Raw genomic sequence first — 18869 nt, 5'->3', positions numbered from 1 at the left:
ATTCCCATTGATTTTTAGAAAGAGAGGACGGGAGAGAGAAGCATTGATGTGGGAGAGAGACATCGACTGTTGCCTTCATATGCACCACAACCAGGGACTGACCCCACAATTTAGGCATATGCCCTGCCCTGGAATCAAAGTGGCAGACTTTTGGTGTACCAGAGGAAGTTCCAACCAACTGAGCCACATGGCCAGGGTGGAAAACCATTCTTAACTGCTGCAGAAAGTAGGAAAAAGAGATTATATTAGTCAAAGCTGCAATTGGACATAAAAGACCACAGAAAAAAATTTCCAAGGCTGATGTATTAGTTGAGGTATCAAAATACCAAAAGTCACAGCTTTGAAACTAGAATGGATGGCAATGGCAATTCTCACTGAAGCTAACAAATATTGAATATATTTACCAAGTATCATGTGAATAATGTGCCATTATATGCCTTCCTAGCACAGGCTCTTGGGTCAGACTGCCTGTGTGAGAATACTGTCCCTATAGTTGACCAGCTGTATGACACTAGCATGTGATGTACTGACCCACTTATTTGGCCTTCAAAAAGAAGAAAATTCTAATACATGCTACAACACAAGTAAATAGATAAATCCTGAAAACATTATGCTAAGTGAAATAAGCCAGGCACAAAAGGACAAATGTTGTATGATCCCACTTATGAGATACCCCAAATAGTCAAATTGATAGAGACAGAAAGTGAAATAGTTATTATTAGTGGCTGGTAGGAGAGGGTAATGGTGAGTTATTATCTAATGGGTAGAGTTTCAGTTTGGGATGATGAAGAAGTTCTGGAGCCCTGGCCAGGTAGTTCAGGTGGTTAGAGTATTGTCCTGATACAACAAGAATGTGAGTTCGATCCCCAGTCAAGGCACATACAAGAATCAACCAATGAATACATAAATAACTGGAATAACAAACTGATGTTTTTCTTTTTCCCTTCCTTTCTCTCTAAAAATCAAATAAAATTAAAAAGAAAAGAAATAAAGAAAAAGGTATGCTCTGACCAGTGTGGCTTAGTTGGTTGAGCATTGTCCCAGAAAGCAAAGGGTCACCAGTTCAATTCTCAGTCAGAGCACATGTCTAGGTTGCAGGTTTGGTCTCTGGTTGGGGCATGTGTGAGAGACAACCGATTGATGTTTCTCTCACATCAATGTTTCTCTCCCTCTTTTTCTCCCTCCCTTCACCCTCTCTAAAAAAATTCTGGAGTGAATGGTGGTGATGTGAATGCACTAAAATGGTAAATTTTGTGCAGATTTTACTATCTATCAAAAACTTTAAAAATTCATGTCATTTTGCTTCATTTATTCTATTTCTAGGACTCTAGTTTAAAGAAATTATTGATTATACATAAAATTGCATTAGATGTTCACTGCAGAATTGTTAAAGCAAGAGTTGGAAACAGCCTTGATGTCATCAACAGAAGAGATAGTAAGTACTGTTCTGGTACACGCATACTATGGCATAGTGTGCAGCTGTTAGGAGAAAGAAACACCAATGATCTTGATTCAGATAGGTTTCAATAGCGCACTGTTTAGTTATTTAAAAAAAAGGCCCTGGTCTCTGTGGCTCAGTTGGTTGGAGCATCATAACATAGCTGAAAGGTTGCAGGTTCAATTCCTGGTCAGAAGCACATGCCTGGGTTGTGAGTTTAGTCTGTGTGCATACGATCCCTGGTCCAGGTGCGAACAAGAGGTGATCAGTTGATGTTTCTCTCTTACATCAGTGTTTATCTCTCTTGCTTCTTCTCTCTCTAAAAGCAATAAAAAATTAAACATTAAAAACCCTGGGAAATGATGTATATACATAGCATGATGTATACATATAATGAATATATATATATGTGTGTAAACATATATCAGAAGGACACTGGTAGGATGGACAGCCAACTCTTACCCATAAAAAAGAGTAGAAGTGAATTCAGTGAGGGAGTGATGGAAAAGTTTCCTCCTTTTCTTTGTGTGCCTCTATATTCTTCGAATCTTGTGCAATGACTATTTATTCATGTATTACTATTGTTCTGGTTATCTATTGGTGCATAACAAACGCCCCAAAATTCAGTCATGTAAAAACAATCTATTTAGTATGCTCAGGATTTTGAGCAATTTACAACAGGGACAACTTATGTTTTCCCCATGAGTGGAGATTCAGCTGGGGATGGCTCAAGTGTCTGGAGATCACTGGAATGTCTACATTCAACTGGGGTTGTGTGTCTGGGGCCTCAGTACTGGCTGTATGCTGGTGATTCCTTGGTTCTTCTTCCCTTTGGGTCTGCTAGAACTGGAATGTCCAAAACAGCTTCTCCACGAGTATGTCTGGTGTCTGGGCTGGGATGGCTGGAACAGCTGGAGATGACTGAGCATGTTTCTCTACATGCATAGTTTCGGCTTCCTCACAGCACAGCAGACTCAAGGTAATCATACTTTTTAAGTGGTGGCTGGTGTTCCGAGAGCTAGCATTCCAAGAGGCCCAGGTGGAAGCTTCTAGACTTCCTATGAAGTCCTAGAAAGTTACTTCCAGTTCATTCTAGTGCCTAAGCAGGTGTCAATGGCCAGCCTACATCCAGGGGAAGAGGATCGGACACCCCCTCTCAATAAAAGAAGTAATGAAGGCATTGTAGCCATTTTCAACATTATATAAGCCACACTCAGATACTAAACATAAAGATTTTTAAAAAGGAAATTCAGCCTGACCTATTTTTTATAGTAACCTTCACTGAAACAAAGCACACCATCTTTTCATTGCTTTCACCAGTTGTTACAAATGTACAACCTTTTTGAAATTCTCTACCAGGCCTGTTGCTTCCAAGTTTCTTATTCTGTTCCTCAGATTAATGTCTAGATCAGTGGTTCTCAATTTTGGTTGCACATTAGAAACATCTGAGGAGCTTTGGAAAATCCTGATGCCCAGACCAAATGCATCAGAATCTCTGGAGGGTGGTACCGAGGTGCTGTGGTCTGGATGTTTATATCCCCTCAAAATTCATAGGTTGAAATATTGATTCCTGAAGTGGTGGTATTAGGAGGTGGAGACTTTGAGAATTTCTTTGTCATGAGGGTGGAGCTCTCATTAGTGATATTAATCCTCCTATAAGAGACCCCACAGAGCTCCCTAGACCTTTCCACTGTGCAAGGACACAGAGATAGGCAGTCTCCATCCTCCTGTAAGAGGGCACTTTTCTAACCATACTGGCACTCTGATCTTGGAATTCTAATAACCAGAACTGTGCAAAAACAAATATTTGTTGTTTCTAAGCTACTAAGGCTGTGGTGTTTTGTTATAGCAGCCCTAATAGACTAAGATACTAGGTGTCAGCATATTTTTAAGCTCCTGAGGTGATTCCAGTGTGCACAAGGCTGAGGACCAATGGTTTAGTTTGTTGAGTAAACTGCTCTAGCTCTATAGTTTTCCTTATAGGGAGAAAAAAAAACCATCTCAGTTGTTAAAACAATCAGATTTTAGGGCCAATAAATTAACTGTAAGTGCTAAGGAAATGCCAAGAGGTAAGCTCTCCTTCCCACCCCATTCCACGTCTTTACGGGGAACTTGAGAGAGTAAGCAGGGAGTCAGGCTAGGAAGCTTAAGACCAAGCATTAATCACTTTTGAGATTATTCAGCCCAGATCACTAGGGTACAAATGAGAGTGGATTTCAGGACAGGCCCTCCTTTCATAATTAAAGATCATAAAATTTCCTGAACAATGCTTAGGATGGTTTTTCAAGAATGTGAAGGTTACTGCAGGTGCAGGAGGGAAAAGCATAAAGTCTCTCAATCCCCACCATACTGTGAGCCCCTTAGGATGAGATTCACCAGTCTGTTCTCTGATTTCAGTCTAGACAACATCCTCACCACGCTGTTAAAGAATCCATGGAGCCCTGGCTAGTGTGGCTTATTTGGTTGGAACATCATCCTGTCACCAAAGAGTTCTGGGTTCGATTCCTGGTCTGGGCACATACCTAGGTTGTGGGTTTGATCCTCCATCTGGGTGCATAGAAAAGGCAACCAATCAATGTTTCTCTCTTGCATCGTAGTTTCTCTCTCTCCCTTCCTCTTTCTCTAAAAAGCAATGAAAAAAAATGTCCCTGAGTGAGGATAAAAAACCCCCCGAATCCATGGAGATTATGAAAGATCACAACTGCAAAAATATTTTTAAAGTATATTTTATTGATTATGCTATTACAGTTTTCCCAATTTTTTCCTCCCCTTTATCCATCCTCTGCCCTGCACCCCCAGCCCCACTCTCCAGCATACCCCTGCCCACACTTAGTTCAATCCATGGACACAAGCCCATGAATTGTACATACAAGCTCTTTGGCTTCTCTGCTTCCTATACTATTCTTAAGATCACAATTGCAGAAATCTTAATGTGACCCCTGCAGGTTTCTCTGCTTTCAAGAAGACAAACTGTGGCATCTTAGAGAGGACTATCTAAGCTAGAGAAAGGGATCAGTTCTCTCCTAGGTCCTCTAACCTACTATTTTACTGCCAGCATTAATAGCTAAGCAGGTATTAACAACTGCTTTATAAAATCCATAGAATAGTTTTTCTAAAACTTTTAACAGATAAGAGGAAGTAAAGATAAAGCCCAGGGAGGCAGAATGGGAAGCAAACCAAACTCCTCTATTTTACTTCCTTTTCACACAAGCATGAAGGATGTTTCAAAACATATAAAGTACTTAAAGAACTTATATGTATGACCCATGGACATGAACTAATGGGAAGGGAAACTGCTGGGAGTGGAGGTGCAGCATGGAGGGGAATAAAGGGGAGAAAATAATGGGACAACTGTCATGGCATAATCAATAAAATATACTTAAAAACTATTCTATATAAAAATTAGGGAATATAATCAAAGCTGTACTTACAGGAAATCTCATAGCCTCAAATGCTTTTATCATTTAAAAAGAAATACTAGAAATAAAATACACTGATGTTTATTGAAAGTTTATTTTGTATAGAACCTGTATTTAAACATATTTCACTTAATCTTTATAATACTTAGGAAGGGAGCACTTTTTTTTCTTTTGCTTGTAAAAGACTGAGTATCTTTCCAAAATACTCGGTCTAACTAGGCATATCCTTTGCAATGTTTTATGTCCTTAGTTTCCAAGAGCTGGTTTACATTTCTTTTTAAAAAATATTTTATTTATGTATTAATAGAGGGGAAGGGAGGGAGTACGAGAGGGAGAGAAACATGAATGCATGGCTGTCTCCTGGGAACCCCCCCCCCCTCACTGGGGACCCGGCCTGCAGCCCAGGTATGTGCCTTGACTGGGAATTGAACCAGTAACCCCTTGCTTCATAGGCCAGCACTCAATCCACTGAGCCACACCAGCCAGGGCTATTTTACATTTCTTGATTCAATGCTACAAACACTTATTAATGCTTAAAATGTACAGGGCACTTTGAAGAATGAAGATATTAATGATGTTACAGAGCAGATGGGGGGCTGAATGATATAAAAGACCCCCCTTTTCTCCAGGAGTTCCTCTCCACCTACTGGGTTCATTTTGCCTGCCACCTGAGGAATGATGTCTCTTAATGCCAGAGATCAGTGAAAAGGAAAGGTATTTATTATTTATTTGAAATAATACAAACTAAAGTTCTCCACAAATGCACACAGTCCTCCTGGAACCCTCCATGTGGCAAAAGGGAGCACTTCCAAAGCCTGGTGGTCCTGACTCTCACCCAAGCCACATGGTCCCAACCAGACACCAAAGCTGTGTAATCCTAAACAGGTGCGTGGTCCCAAAAATAGAGAGAGCAAATGGCTGCCGACCCTCCATTTAAATCCCAGCACCAATCTTCTCCTGCAGCTTCATTCAAGCTCCTCCCACAATTGGCCACAGCTGCCAGCATTCCGGGCGGGTGTGGCCCTGTGGTGTGGAGCCAATTATCTCCAAGGTCTTTTGGACCCCATTACAAATCCCTATTTGGGCCCCCCCTCTTGGCTGCACCCTGTTACAATGATAAATGTTCTCTACTTTGTAAAACTCATCATGTGTGATGTTGATGTATGCCTATTGTAAGGGCAGAGGTGGCCACAGGTCATCATATGATTGCAACCAATCCTCCTAGCTAAGGTGAACTGTTAAGTGCTAAAAATGAGGTCTAAACAAAGCACCTGGAGGCCCAGAAAAAAGTGATTCTGACTTGGCTCGGGGGAGGAATCAACCACAGTGCTTGTTGCCACAGTTCAGGGCTTGCAGTGTGAGGATCTTTGGCTGCTATTTTGTTTTGCTTTGATTTCTCCCCTTAGAATAGTTTTTCAGAGGTGGAACTGTTTGATCAAAGAGGAGAAACATTTTAGGATTCTTTAAACACAGTCAAATTGCTTTCCATAAAACGTAATGCATTCATAGGGTCTCTCTCCTGTATGGAGGCATTGAAGTCTCTAAAGGTCTGAAAAGGAAGCTTTTCCCAGGCCACTTAAAAGTTTCCTTTTCTGAATGAACCCTCTGGTGCTCAGTAAGTGTAACATTGAAAGGTCCTTGGAGTTTCCTCTGTTCTCTTTCTATAAAGTGGTTATGATGATCTATTAGATTTGCTAAATCTGGGAATTTCCACATTGATTTTCAAAACATTTTTAGTGTTTGCTTGTTTTGGGTAAAACAGAACCACGGAGAGTGTTGCTTCTAAAGGAACAATGAGTGGATGAAGAGTTCCCAGTTTTTTCTACTTCTATTTTATCTCCTGATCTCAAAACTTGACAGAAGAAATACAAACTGAACATGTTACCTTGTTCCAAGGAAGAAAAAAAAAAAGAGTTGTATTAAACCAGTACTGGGATGATAGAAACACCTATGTAGATTCCAAAGATTTTCCTCCAATTAAGGGTAAATTTTTGTTTTCTTTCTTTCTTCATATTCAATGGACACTCACCTATTTTGAAGTCAAATATTTGTTTCATTCGTTTGAGTCCTGCAGTCCCTTCACCCATTGTCCTATCTCTATGCTTCACAGGGAAGTCAGGCCAGGCTGTGATACTGGATATCCTGGTCATAAGAAAGACTGGAAGCATGATACTTGGGCCACCACTGGTTTTTCCTGAATTCAGGCTGATTTCTGAGGCAGACAACCTCTCTATTTCCTTCTCAGGATTATTTCACCTGGAGCCTCTGTCAGGTAATTTTTCAATATTAGAACAAAACTAAAATGAGGGGAAAGTCCCTTTTGTGCTCAATTCAAAGCTCTTGTCCTCCTATAGAAAAGGAGTAAATTAATCATGTTAAAGTAATGCAATAAATTAGTTTCACATTTTTAAATATTTTGATAAAAGAATTATCCAAGTTAGGTTATTGAGTTCCAAGAGAAGAGAGAGGTAAAAGTTGGAGTTTTGGAACTATGGCCTGGATTAATTTCAGTTAAGAGATTTTCAAAGAAAAATTGGTATCTGAACTGGGTTTGTTGGTGACCAGCAAAATCCATCTTTATGTTTTCTTTTAGCTGAAGTCTAGGAGTAGATTATCTTGAAATTAACCAAAACAACTACCTAACACTGTTTCTAAAAATCTAAAACAACTAGTAAAATTTTCTCCAGCTGAATTTCCCTCCATGTCCTACTATTCTTTCCCTCACTGAGACCAGTTATGGTTTGCACTCTTTTCTTTTTATCCTCACCGGAGGACTTTTTATTTTTCAGAGGGAGAGAGAGAGAGATTGTTGTCATGAGAGAACACTGATTGGTTGCCCTCCCTTATGTACCCAGACTAGGGACTGAACTCTGACCCAGAACCTGGGTAAATGCTCCAACCAGGGATTGAACCCATGACCCCCTTCGGTTAGGTGATGATGCTTCAACCAACGGAGCAACACCAGCCAGGGCAGGTTGCACCCTTTTTATGTGTCCCTTCTTCTCCCTCCTCTCCTCTGACAAATTTAGTGGTCTGAAATAACATGTGGGTTTGCAAATAGTGATTTAAGATCCAAATAGAGAAAAATGTTTAAATATCAACATTGACAGACACTATTAGCAAGTTAGTTTGGTTAATGTTAATGTGAAGGAAAATTTAAATTCCAAAACATCAAAATGTAGGAAATAGAGCAAAATGTCTTATTTTATTTTTTCATAGAGGAAAGGCAATAATTTCAGATTAATAAAAATAAAATTCATTTCAAATGAAATGCCACTTACAGTCACTATTTTGTTTATGATTGGACTTCAAAGCTGAGTGGGATCAGAGAATAATGTGGTAGACTTACAAATAAACCCTTAGCCAAAGATCACAGGAAAGCTGTAGTCAAACTGGGAAGAAACCAAAACTGACAGAAGAAGCAAATAGCAAAGGCTTAGGTTGGCAGAAACCTAGAGGCCAGAATATCCTAAGGTGAGCAACTTTTCAGAAAGACAGGAGCTGCTCATTTGTCTGCTCCTATGCCAAAGAGAATAGACTTCAAAGTCTCAACACTAGATGTCATCAAATGTCAATCTGAAAACCCCTGAGTGCAAGGGAATATATAAGACCTAGGTTAAGGATTCAAAGCCGTTCTAGTGACAGAATCTAATACTTGTGAGAACTAAGACCAGAAATAATAAGAATTCTTTATCTGAGATTCAAATCTTTTTTCTCTGAGATTCAAATTTGTTAACAGTCAAGGAGCCACCTACAACTGAGGACAAAAACGTATAAGAAAGTTGGTCAACAGTGGTTATAAAGCATACTCAAATCCCTTTAACTTACTTTTCACCAAAGCCCTGAAGTAGCGGCTTGCAATATTTTTGGAAGTTTTGAGAATTTGATGAAAGCATCCTAGAAAACACACATACATGTGCAATTTTGCATAAAGTATAAAAAGACTCTAGAACTTCATTAACCAATATGGTAGCCACAAGATAACACGTAGAAACACTAGCTTCATTTTAAGTGCTCAATAGCCAACACTACGTATGTTCCATTGGACAGTGCTACTCTAGAATTTCATGAATGCTAGGTAACTTCTGCCCCAAATAAACCCCTATAGATCTGCTGGCTTGTAACCCCACCCCAAAATACCAGCTATTTTCTGTTTGAATATAGATGAGCCTCAAAGGCAGTAGAATATTAACAGTAATTTTGAGTAACTGTGACAGTTACTCAAATGGATACTAGCTCTAAGTACCCATTAATAACCTAAAATCAAAACGAACTTACATAGTAAATGATTCATCCTTCATTCTTCCCATGTCAAGGTATATGTAGTTTTGCAAACATTCCCATACACATCCTGCAATAATAATCCAAGAGGCTTTTCTACGAGACAGGGTCAGGCTTCAGGAATTTGCTGTGCATTAATAACAGCTAATATTTATTGAGTTCACACTAAGTGCTAGGTACTGTCCTAAGAATCCTACATGTTAGCTCATTTAATCATCATTCCACATTATAAAGTGGGTATAGAATTAGTCCTTTAAAACAGATGAAGGTACTGAGGTTTGGGGCTTAACAAGATTTAATAAATTGTCTGAGATGACATAGTAAATGCCAGAGAACTGGTTATAAGATTAGTATCTAGTCTCCTGAAATATAAATATGTGAAACATGACAATGGTTTTAGAGAACTTGGAGGTCACAAAGTTTTCTGAAATGGACCTATACCTGCCAGTGCACTATGAAGCCTCTGGATCTGCATTTGCCACAACAGCTTGCAGACTTAACTTTTTCCCTGGAGTGGAACAAGAAAAAAAAATACTCAGAACTTTTTTTCTGTCTTCTCTTAACACCCTTTACTATCATGGTAGTCTGAACTTCAGTGACAGACTAGCTGTGTGACCCCGAGCAAGTGACTTTATTGACACTTTGTACCGTTATCTGTAACATGGGCATGATAATAGCATATACTTCCTACAATTTTGTGTTGTGAGGCTCTGGCTGCATGTAAGCAGGCACTCAATAACCAGTGCTGGTAGTCACAATTCACTCCTATGACTTTTCTGTATTGTGAGCCGATGGGCCCGGTCTTTGATGGAGGGAATGGAGAAACTGGGCGTTCTTTAGCCGTGGACACCCACATCACAGCTGGGCCACCCACCCCTCAACAGCACAAAGCACTCAATTGCGCAGTCAGGAAACCAGCCCTCTGGGTTTGCTTGCATTTACTTCTCACGACACAGGTTCAGGGCCGAGCTAGGAGGAAGATGAATCAGATCGGGGCCGCAGGGCTAGAAGAATGAAGTACACGTCCCAGGCAAGTTTAAAATCCGGAGCCAAAAACAAACAAATATATAGATAGATCAATCAATCAATCAATCGGAAGCCGGAGGTGCCGGGCCAAGTCTCTAGCGCCCTTCGGGGACCTCTAGATGCCCAATAAAAAGGACCCTGGCCAGCCAGATGTCTGCCACCAGCACAGAGCCCGAAGACCTCAGTACCACACGGGATCCACGATTTCTCTTTTTTCCTTCCTTCCTTCCTCTTTCTTTCTCTCTCTCTTTATTTATTTATTTATTTATTTATTTATTTATTTATTTATTTATTTATATTTTTTAAAGACTGTATTTATTTTTAGAGAGAGGGGAACGGAGAAAGAGAGGGAGCGAAACATCAACGTGTGGTTGTCTCTCGCACACCTCTGCTGGGGGCCTGGTCCGCAGCTAGGCTCCCCTACCGCTTTACATCTCTCCCGCACCCCCGGAGCGCAGGCGCAAGCGTAGTCGCCTGAGGCACCACGGACTGCATCTCCCAGCAGGCCCCGCAGAGCCGCTGACCTGGGCGGGGCAGCTCATTTCCCGCCCTCGACCTAGCAGCCGTACGGGCTCTACGACAACTGCTCCTGAGTTTCGCAGGCTGCTGGAGCAGATAGGTCTTTCACCTGTGACCCTAACGTACTGGAGCGGATGGAGACCACCTTTAAATTTGTTATGGCCGGGACAACGACTCTCAAACTAGGCTATGGGTGAAGAATTTCTCGGGTGGGGACGGGATGTTAACAATTTGGATTTCCGAGCGCACCCCGAAACTCTGACGCACTGGAGCTCGCTTGGCTCCAGGACTTGTATCTTAGCAAGCTTTCCGGGGAATTCTGACCCAGGTGGCCTGCCGGTCACAGCAGTTTTGAGGTTTTTTTTTACAAATCGATTTAGCAAACCTATCCCGCCCACGGCCAGCCCCAAGGAACCTAGGGTCTTGGGGCTCGCCGGGCGGCCCCGCCTCTCGTCTCGAATTGGCTGCTCGCTCGTCCCGTCATGCAGATAAATCTTCCTTTCTGGTTGGTCAGCAGGGCATCTGGAGAAATCTTACCCAATGGGCGTTATTGTTCTCAGAACGAGACCTGGAAATTGGTCTCGAGCAGACGCCTTTGGCTGTGGACGCTCAACTTGCGCGGTAAAACTTCCGGCGTGGGCGCCGAACGTTTAGTTATGCGTGAGTCCGCGACGCTGTGAAAAGCGTGGCGCTCAGGTCTTTCCCTAGGGAGGTCCTGGGGAGGCCTTGGCAGGGCGCTGGCGCGGCGGTCCCGAGCATCTACTGAGGCCAAGGCTTCGGAAGCGGCTGCAATCCGGCTGGAGCTGGCTCTGCTACCGGGACTTGAAGCCCAGGGTCCTCTGGCTCCTGCGGACGCTGGCCGTCGCTGTGTGAAGTGGGGGCTCCTTTGCAGGAGGGCCCACCTGGTTTCCGGGGTAAGGCACTTTGAGTGCAGGGCGATGGCGTCGGGCTTGGGCTCCCAGGACCAGGAAGGGCTCCTGATAGTGAAATTGGAGGAGGACTGCGCCTGGAGCCAGGAACTGCTGCCACCGGATCCGAGGCCCAGCCCGGAGGCCTCCCACCTGCGCTTTAGACGTTTTCGCTTCCAAGAGGCCGCTGGGCCCCGGGAAGCCCTCAGTCGTCTCCAGGAGCTTTGCCATGGGTGGCTGCGGCCTGAGATGCGCACCAAGGAGCAGATCCTAGAGCAGCTGGTGCTGGAGCAGTTTCTCATCATCCTGCCTCAGGAGATTCAGAGCAGAGTGCAGGAGCTACATCCGGAGAGCGGTGAGGAAGCAGTGAGCCTTGTGGAAGATATGCAGAGAGAGCTTGGAAAATTGAGGCAACAGGTGAGAAAAAGAGTTGTGTTTGGGGTTTGGCCCCGACTGGGATTAGCGTGCCGGCCCAGCTCCGCATACGAATTTACTTGGTTTCCCTGAGTGGGCCTTACATAGGCAAGAAGCCTTTTTGTAGTTTAGTGCGGAACATACATCATCCAGATTTTACCCGAATGAGTGAGTAGTAAAGAGCGCCCTATTTCCATTTGGAGTCAGTGTCCCTGCATTAGTGTGAGCCCCTCCCGGACTCAAATCCGTTACTCTGTTTCTTAATAGCGTTGTGACTTTGGAAAAGTTACTGAATCTTTTTGAGCTTCAGATACGCCACTGGTAAAATGAGAGTGATGAAATTCCTTTCTAGTGTTGCTTTGACCGTTAGAGGGAGAGCAACATGTAGTTTTTGTTTTTCCTAAATTCTTGCAGCACACCTGTTAAAAATCACTGCTTTAAACAGTCACGTTACTTTCTGAATCACGCTTTTAGCAGTATTTTTTTATTTTCCTTGGTGAAAAGCACTCAAGCAAGTTGTTACAGTCAGACATTGTTTTTAAATTAGTTTGAGAAACATCGATTTGTTGTTTCACTTATTTATGCACTCACTGGTTGATATTTGTATGTGCCCTGACTGACTGGGGACTGAATCTGCCACCTTGGTGTATTGAGATTATGCTCCAACCAACTGAGCCACCTGGCCAGGGCCATATAGTTTTGATTACACTACTGGCTTAAAGTTAGTGCTAAATAGCTGTTAGCTATTGTTATTTTAGAGTTAGCAGTCTGGTCTCCAGTGCAGAGCTGGTTGGGAGTTTACTGCAGACTCCCAGTTTGTTATTAGAAAACCAGTTTGGCACTGAGGCTCTGAGGGCACTTGTGTCCCCAGGGTCACCCAAGTTTGAATTTATCCAGTAGTGAGGGGTGGAAGCATCTAGAAAAGGTGAGGGAAAGCAGGAAGGAGTGAGGTGTGTCCAGAAGAGCTGTGTGGGGCAGGTGTTCTCTGGGAGTGGACTTTTCTACCCCTACCATGCACCCCCATTTTCACATGCACTTGGGATCAGAAAAGCCTGTAGTGGAAACCATCCTTCTCTCTTTCTGGGCCCAAAGGGATCACCAGTGGTTCGCTGTTGAAAGCTTGCCCTCAGAATTCTGTACTAATTTCTTTCCTGTGGGGCCGTGTTGTGATGATGAGTAATGTGGGTTGGTTCCCAGGTCACAAACCATGGGCTGGGAACAGAAGTGCTTTCGGAGGAGCCTTTGTCTTTGGAAACAGAACGAAAGTCACCGAGCTTCAAGCTGGAGCCAGTGGAGACTGAGCGAAGCCCTGGGCCCCGGCTGCAGGAGCTGCTAGGCCCCAGCCCTAAAAGGGACCCACAGGCTATAAAGGAGAGGGGTGAGGAACAGTCATCTGGGTAGGTGGGAGGGAGGAGGGGCTGTGGGTTTGGCTTTGACATCAGCAGGATGGAGCACCTGTGACAGCAAGAGGGAGTTTCTGCTCTCAGGGTTCCCAGAGTGGAGTGAAATACCTAGCAGTGTTAGTTGGGTTTTTTTGGAGGTGGGAGGAGGTAAAGAGATTTCGTAGCTCTTTCATATGCAGAACAGAGACAATTAGAACTAGGTGAATGATTGAGGACTTGAAGCTGCAGAATACTGGTATTCTTACCCTTAACCCTGCATTTAGGATATCATTTTGGAGATGACTTCATTACGCCTTGCTTGCCTTCTTTTGTTCAGTGTTCAATCCTTAGAGCAGAGACTGGGTGTTGGGGAATGGATACTGTGTTGTAATAATCCTTGGGTTGCCAAGAATTAGGAATGCCATTCTCATCATGATTTCTATCACCTTCAGCATTATCTGCTCCCTGGCTTTCTCTCTTTCCTCCCGAAGGAAACTTGGAAGACAAGATGACTGGGCCCCAGGTGATGTGGAAGTTCCCAATGTCTTCCCCCAGCACACACCCCCCATGCCCTGTGTTGCTCTTGTGGTGGTGGGGTCCTTTTGCCACTTGGAGAGGATCCTTTCTCCCTCACCACTGTCTCCCCCACTTTCTTTATATGAGTCCTCTTTACCTCACTCCTAGGCTTTGTGTCCTTCTTCTCCATGAAATGTATCCTCAGCACTCTGGGTTTTGCCCCTTTAACCCATGACTCTGCTTGAATTGTTCTTGGTGTCTCTGGGGCTAAAGAAGATCTTGTGCTGTTTCAGTTGCCTGAGAGCTTAGAGGACGTGGCTATGTACATCTCCCAGGAGGAGTGGGGGCATCAGGATCCTAGTAAGAGGGCTGTCTCCAGGGACACGGTGCAGGAGAGTTATGAGAATGTGGACTCACTGGGTAAGGACTTCTTTTCCAGGAATGAACACTGAGCCATTTCTGACCAGGTTCCTCTGTCTTACCCACTCATCTCCCAGACATAAGTTCCCAATTTTTGCAGAAGACCTCCCTTTGTTTAAAATCCCCAGAACTAGGATCAATTAAACCGCTTCCAGGTGGTACATTTGGCACACTTACGGGCCCCAGCTGCCAGAACCGAAGCCAGGGAGTCTGAGCCTTGATAGATTTCCCAAGGCAGAACGAGTCAAATCAGGTGACTGCCCCCCACCCACCCCGACCACATGCTGTGAAATTGTAAGTTCTTAATGTCTTGCAATTTTGAGGTGATTATTATTCTGATGTCACTTGTGTTTTCTGTGCTTCATTAGTATTCCTAAGCCCTTCCCCAAAAACACAAATTACAGTGTCAGTGGCATCAACATTCCAGTTTAGCAGCTCTCCCAGCACTTAAAAATTCAAGAAGTGGGGAAGACCTTATGGAAATTTGGAAATGATAAATATATCTAAAAGTGGAGCTAGATAAATCAAACATAAATTAAGATGCATCTGTGTGTTGATTTGTTATGCAGTGATCTAAAATGAGGCCTATGAAATACGACAGAAAAACAGTTTTTTCGGTGAAGAGTGTACACAACACTCATAGGATTTACATGGAGGATATGCAGTTATTGTTTAATTCCACCAACTTTTATGTGTGTATGAAAATTCTCATAATAAAAGTTGGGGAAAGTCTTAAAAAACAACCTAAGATAGGAATGTGTCCATTACGGTTATGACTACATCTACACACACACAGTAGAAGAGTCACACTGGACTTTGCTTTCATATATTAGGTTTTTGTAAAGAGTAGCACAGCTATCAGTTTACTTGCACCAATTCTGCAAAGTGGTCACGGCTAGGTTTGTTTGGTTCCCTTCATTAGGACCTCCTCCATGTTTTCCATCACTGTGCTGTGGTTTGGTGCCCTAGGTTTAGCACAGCTCTTTCAGTGAGTGCCAAATAGAAAGAGAAGTTTGCATCACAAGTTCTTAGAACTAAACTGTTTAAAGTCCGTGTTTGCTGGAGTTGGAGTGAGGTTTTTGTTTTTAGCATAGCACAGGAATGGCACTTTTGAATTTTGACCTCAGAGTCCTTTCAGAACCTCCTGGTCCTTTTCTGGTTATCCATACTATATTTTCTCCTTCTGAAGTTGCCCAAAGTAAGTTTTATTCTCTATCTATATATAAGAGTTAAGCCTCTTTTACAATGTTAAACTGAAGCTCAAGAAACTGACTACTCTGACCATGTTTGTTTAATTACCAGTGTACATTCTCATTGCAAGAAAACTCCAAGTACTATAAAAGTGTGAAAAGAAAACTGTAGTCTCACCCAATTTCTTTCTCTAGAGGTAGCCACTGGGAACAGGTTAGTGTATATATTCCAAGTAATTGTTGTCAGGCTTACTGCACCCTCTGTATCTACCCACTGAGGACAGGGAATAAGACTATCTTTGTTTGCTCTGCCTGGTGGAGGAAAGTGGTGGCATAGAAATCTATTTCTTTCATTGTGAACAGAATCTCAGGTTTCCAATCAGGAGGCCCTGAGCACTCAGGTGGAACAAGGAAGAAAACCTTGGGATCCCAGTGTCCAGAGATGCAAGGAGGGACTGAACCCCAGAAGCCCCACTTCAGGTAAGGAAGATGAGCAACCTCCCTAGCTAGTTTCTCCAATGGGAGTGAGGGATTTGAGGGTTTCGGTGTGGGGCTAGCCTGTCACGGCTGCCAGGGAGGTACAATGAGTGCTGTGTCCTCACTGCCTACTTCCATCCCAGTGAGGCAGGTGAGGCACCCAGAGTTCAAAACATAAGGAAGCATTCACTCATGGGCTTACTTGCACATCTTAGTCAGTAGCTTTGCGCCATCCCTCCCATTTCAGAAGGGCAGAGTCAGAGGCTCAGTTAAAGATGAATATGGGGACCCCTACAAAGGAATAAGACTGATCTGAGGTCTGATGCCTGAGCAATGGCCCCACCTTTTATCCAGATGCCTCTCCAGAGTGCTTTTGCTGTATGGGGAAGATGGCAAACTGAGGTGCAACCTTTCTAGACTTCTGATCTACTGTTAGTAGCAGGCATATGGGATTTTTTTCTCTAGGGTAGAAATAATGTAGAGGTTTGGTTTCTCTCTCTCTCTCTCCCTTCCCCCTTCTCCCACCTCTCTCCCCCAGGGGAAGAGAAATTTGAGATTCGGGAAGAAAGTACTCAGTCTATTTCCCCTGAGAGCATCCATCTGCAGGTGCTTCTGCCTGGCCAGGTCAGAGGGGAGGTGCCCTGGAGTCCTGAGCAGGGACGGCCTGGGGACAGGGCAGAAGGGCATTGGGAGCCTCCCCCAGATGATCGGATGGAGCAGTCCTTAGTGGGGGCCACAAGTTGCAGAGAAGTGGGACAACCAAAGGAACTGCAGCGGAAGAAGCTCCACTTATGTCCCTTATGTGGCAAAAATTTCTCTAACAACTCAAACCTGATTAGGCACCAGAGAATACATGCAGCAGAAAGGCTGTGTATGGGTGTGGAGTGCAGTGAAATCTTTGGTGGGAGCCCCCACTTTTTATCACTACACAGAGCACACTTGGGAGAGGAAGCCCATAAGTGCCTTGAATGTGGAAAAAGCTTCAGTCAGAATACCCACCTGACTCGCCATCAACGCACCCACACAGGTGAGAAGCCCTATCAATGTAATGTATGTGGAAAAAGCTTCTCTTGCAACTCCAACCTCCACAGACACCAGAGAACACACACTGGTGAAAAGCCCTATAAGTGCCCTGAGTGTGGGGAGATCTTTGCTCACAGTTCCAATCTCCTTAGGCACCAGAGAATTCACACGGGAGAGAGACCCTATAAGTGTGCTGAGTGTGGAAAAAGTTTTTCTCGCAGTTCCCACCTTGTCATACATGAAAGAACTCATGAGAAAGAGAGGCTTTACCCCTTCTCTGAGTGTGGTGAAGCAGTGAATGACAGCAGCCCCTTTCTTACAAATCATGGAACTCACAAGGCAGAGAAGAAACTCTTTGAATGTTTGACTTGTGGGAAAAGCTTCCGACAGGGCATGCATCTCACCAGACATCAGAGAACGCACACAGGAGAGAAACCATATAAGTGTACCCTTTGTGGAGAAAACTTTTCTCATAGATCCAACTTAATCAGGCACCAGAGAATTCACACGGGAGAGAAACCCTATACCTGTCATGAATGTGGAGACAGTTTCTCTCACAGCTCCAATCGAATTCGTCATCTAAGAACCCATACAGGAGAGAGACCCTATAAATGTTCTGAGTGTGGAGAAAGCTTTTCTCGGAGTTCACGCCTTATGAGTCATCAGAGAACTCACACTGGATAAAAAACCATGGGGTTTCATTTTGCCCCAGGTAAGGTGGCATATTCAGAGGATCCTGTTAAGAGTTGGTATTTCTTTCCCTGCTGACATAAAGAGTAACAGGGATGAGTGTGTGTGGTGGTCTATATGAGGGAGGTGCAGAGACAGCAAAGGATTTGCATAAAACTAAAAAGGAATTCTGTTTGGACTAGTGAGGGTGACAGGTCTTTGAGGTGACCTGCTCAGGGCAGAATTCTCTGTGAAGTCCATTTTGTCTCATAGTGTACCTACCCACTTCATATATTTAGCCAAGTTGTGATTTGGATGCCTTACTGTGTCTGTGTTCAGTGTCTTCCCAGCAACTTTGGGAATCCATGTGACTTTGTTACTGCTTCCTCACTTGGGACATTCAGTAGGAGCATTTGAGCTCCTGAGGCCCTTGAGACCAAAGAAGAGGGGGTGAGTCTCATGAGAAACCAGCTTGAGGGCAAGGAAAGACTGATGGTAAGTTGTACCTTTCCCAAAGGCCCTGATGGGTAAGCAAGCCATAGTGCCCCTCAGTGGCCTGACAGGAGGGCCCATTGGCAGGCCATGCATATCAGTGTCACCTCAGAAAAAATGGACCTGGAAACCTAAGGAAGATAGTAAGAAGTAATTTGCAGGTCAGCCTAGGAATTGGCAAAGGGTGCTGGAGTCCAAATTAGTCTACCCTTTGCAGAGATCAAGAGTTCCTCCACCTTTGTCAGAGAAAGATATACAGAGCTCCAGAGTCTTCAAGGGGCTCCATATAAGATGGGTTCCCTAGAAGACTTTGAAAATGTGGATAATAGGAAAATTAGGAATCATGCCTTTTCTTGTTGGAAATGTTTCAATGGTAATAAATATCTTCAGGAAACATGAAAGTGTGTGACTCTTTATTGAGAGCTTTTGTTCTGGCCTCCAGCGTTGATCTGTCTCCCATCTGCTTTGGTTGGAGGACTTGCTGTTCATAGTCTTGCTGGATTGGTTGTGAAGGGTCCCACAAACATGGCAGCAGACAGGATGAAGGATTGTAGCCTTCACCAACTCCAAGCTGGGACTGCTACACTTCAGTAACAAAGGGTCAATCTCAGTGGCTGCTTGGGGTGATGTCATAATGGTCTTCAAGGTTTTCTTTCCTTTGGTGTCCATCAGTGTCTGAATTTTTTAGAATTTTT

The 18869-nt window shown here is 43.6% G+C and overlaps 1 protein-coding gene across 2 annotated transcripts; it reads left to right on the top strand.

Moving 5' to 3' along the window:
- Positions 1–10730: 10730 nt before the first annotated feature.
- Positions 10731–18568, top strand: ZNF263 (zinc finger protein 263). 2 transcript variants are annotated; one of them, XM_045820910.1, is made up of 6 exons: positions 10731–12008; positions 13203–13383; positions 13840–13910; positions 14197–14323; positions 15877–15993; positions 16529–18568. In XM_045820910.1, exons 1-6 carry the CDS (start codon positions 11622–11624, stop codon positions 17695–17697), a joined length of 2052 nt encoding a protein of 683 aa, XP_045676866.1. In that variant the 5' UTR covers positions 10731–11621; the 3' UTR covers positions 17698–18568. The 2 variants fall into 2 exon arrangements, with proteins under 2 accessions (XP_045676866.1, XP_045676867.1); XM_045820911.1 differs by lacking the exons at positions 13203–13383; positions 13840–13910.
- The last annotated feature ends 301 nt before the right edge of the window (positions 18569–18869 follow it).

Source organism: Phyllostomus hastatus, unplaced genomic scaffold (assembly GCF_019186645.2).
Source record: "Phyllostomus hastatus isolate PE091 unplaced genomic scaffold, TTU_PhHast_1.1 phas_scaffold_442, whole genome shotgun sequence".
NCBI lineage: Eukaryota > Metazoa > Chordata > Mammalia > Chiroptera > Phyllostomidae > Phyllostomus > Phyllostomus hastatus.
Note: the sequence above shows the minus strand (reverse complement) of the source record. Positions and strands in the feature narration are given on the sequence as shown.

Bases quoted from the DNA above. Each gene is read 5' to 3' on its own strand.
- ZNF263 (XM_045820910.1), top strand. From the start codon at position 11,622: ATGGCGTCGGGCTTGGGCTCCCAGGACCAGGAAGGGCTCCTGATAGTG. The intron at 13,384-13,839 runs GTGAGGAACAGT...TATCACCTTCAG, and splicing joins ACAGGCTATAAAGGAGAGGG to CATTATCTGCTCCCTGGCTT. The intron at 13,911-14,196 runs GTGATGTGGAAG...GTGCTGTTTCAG, and splicing joins ACAAGATGACTGGGCCCCAG to TTGCCTGAGAGCTTAGAGGA.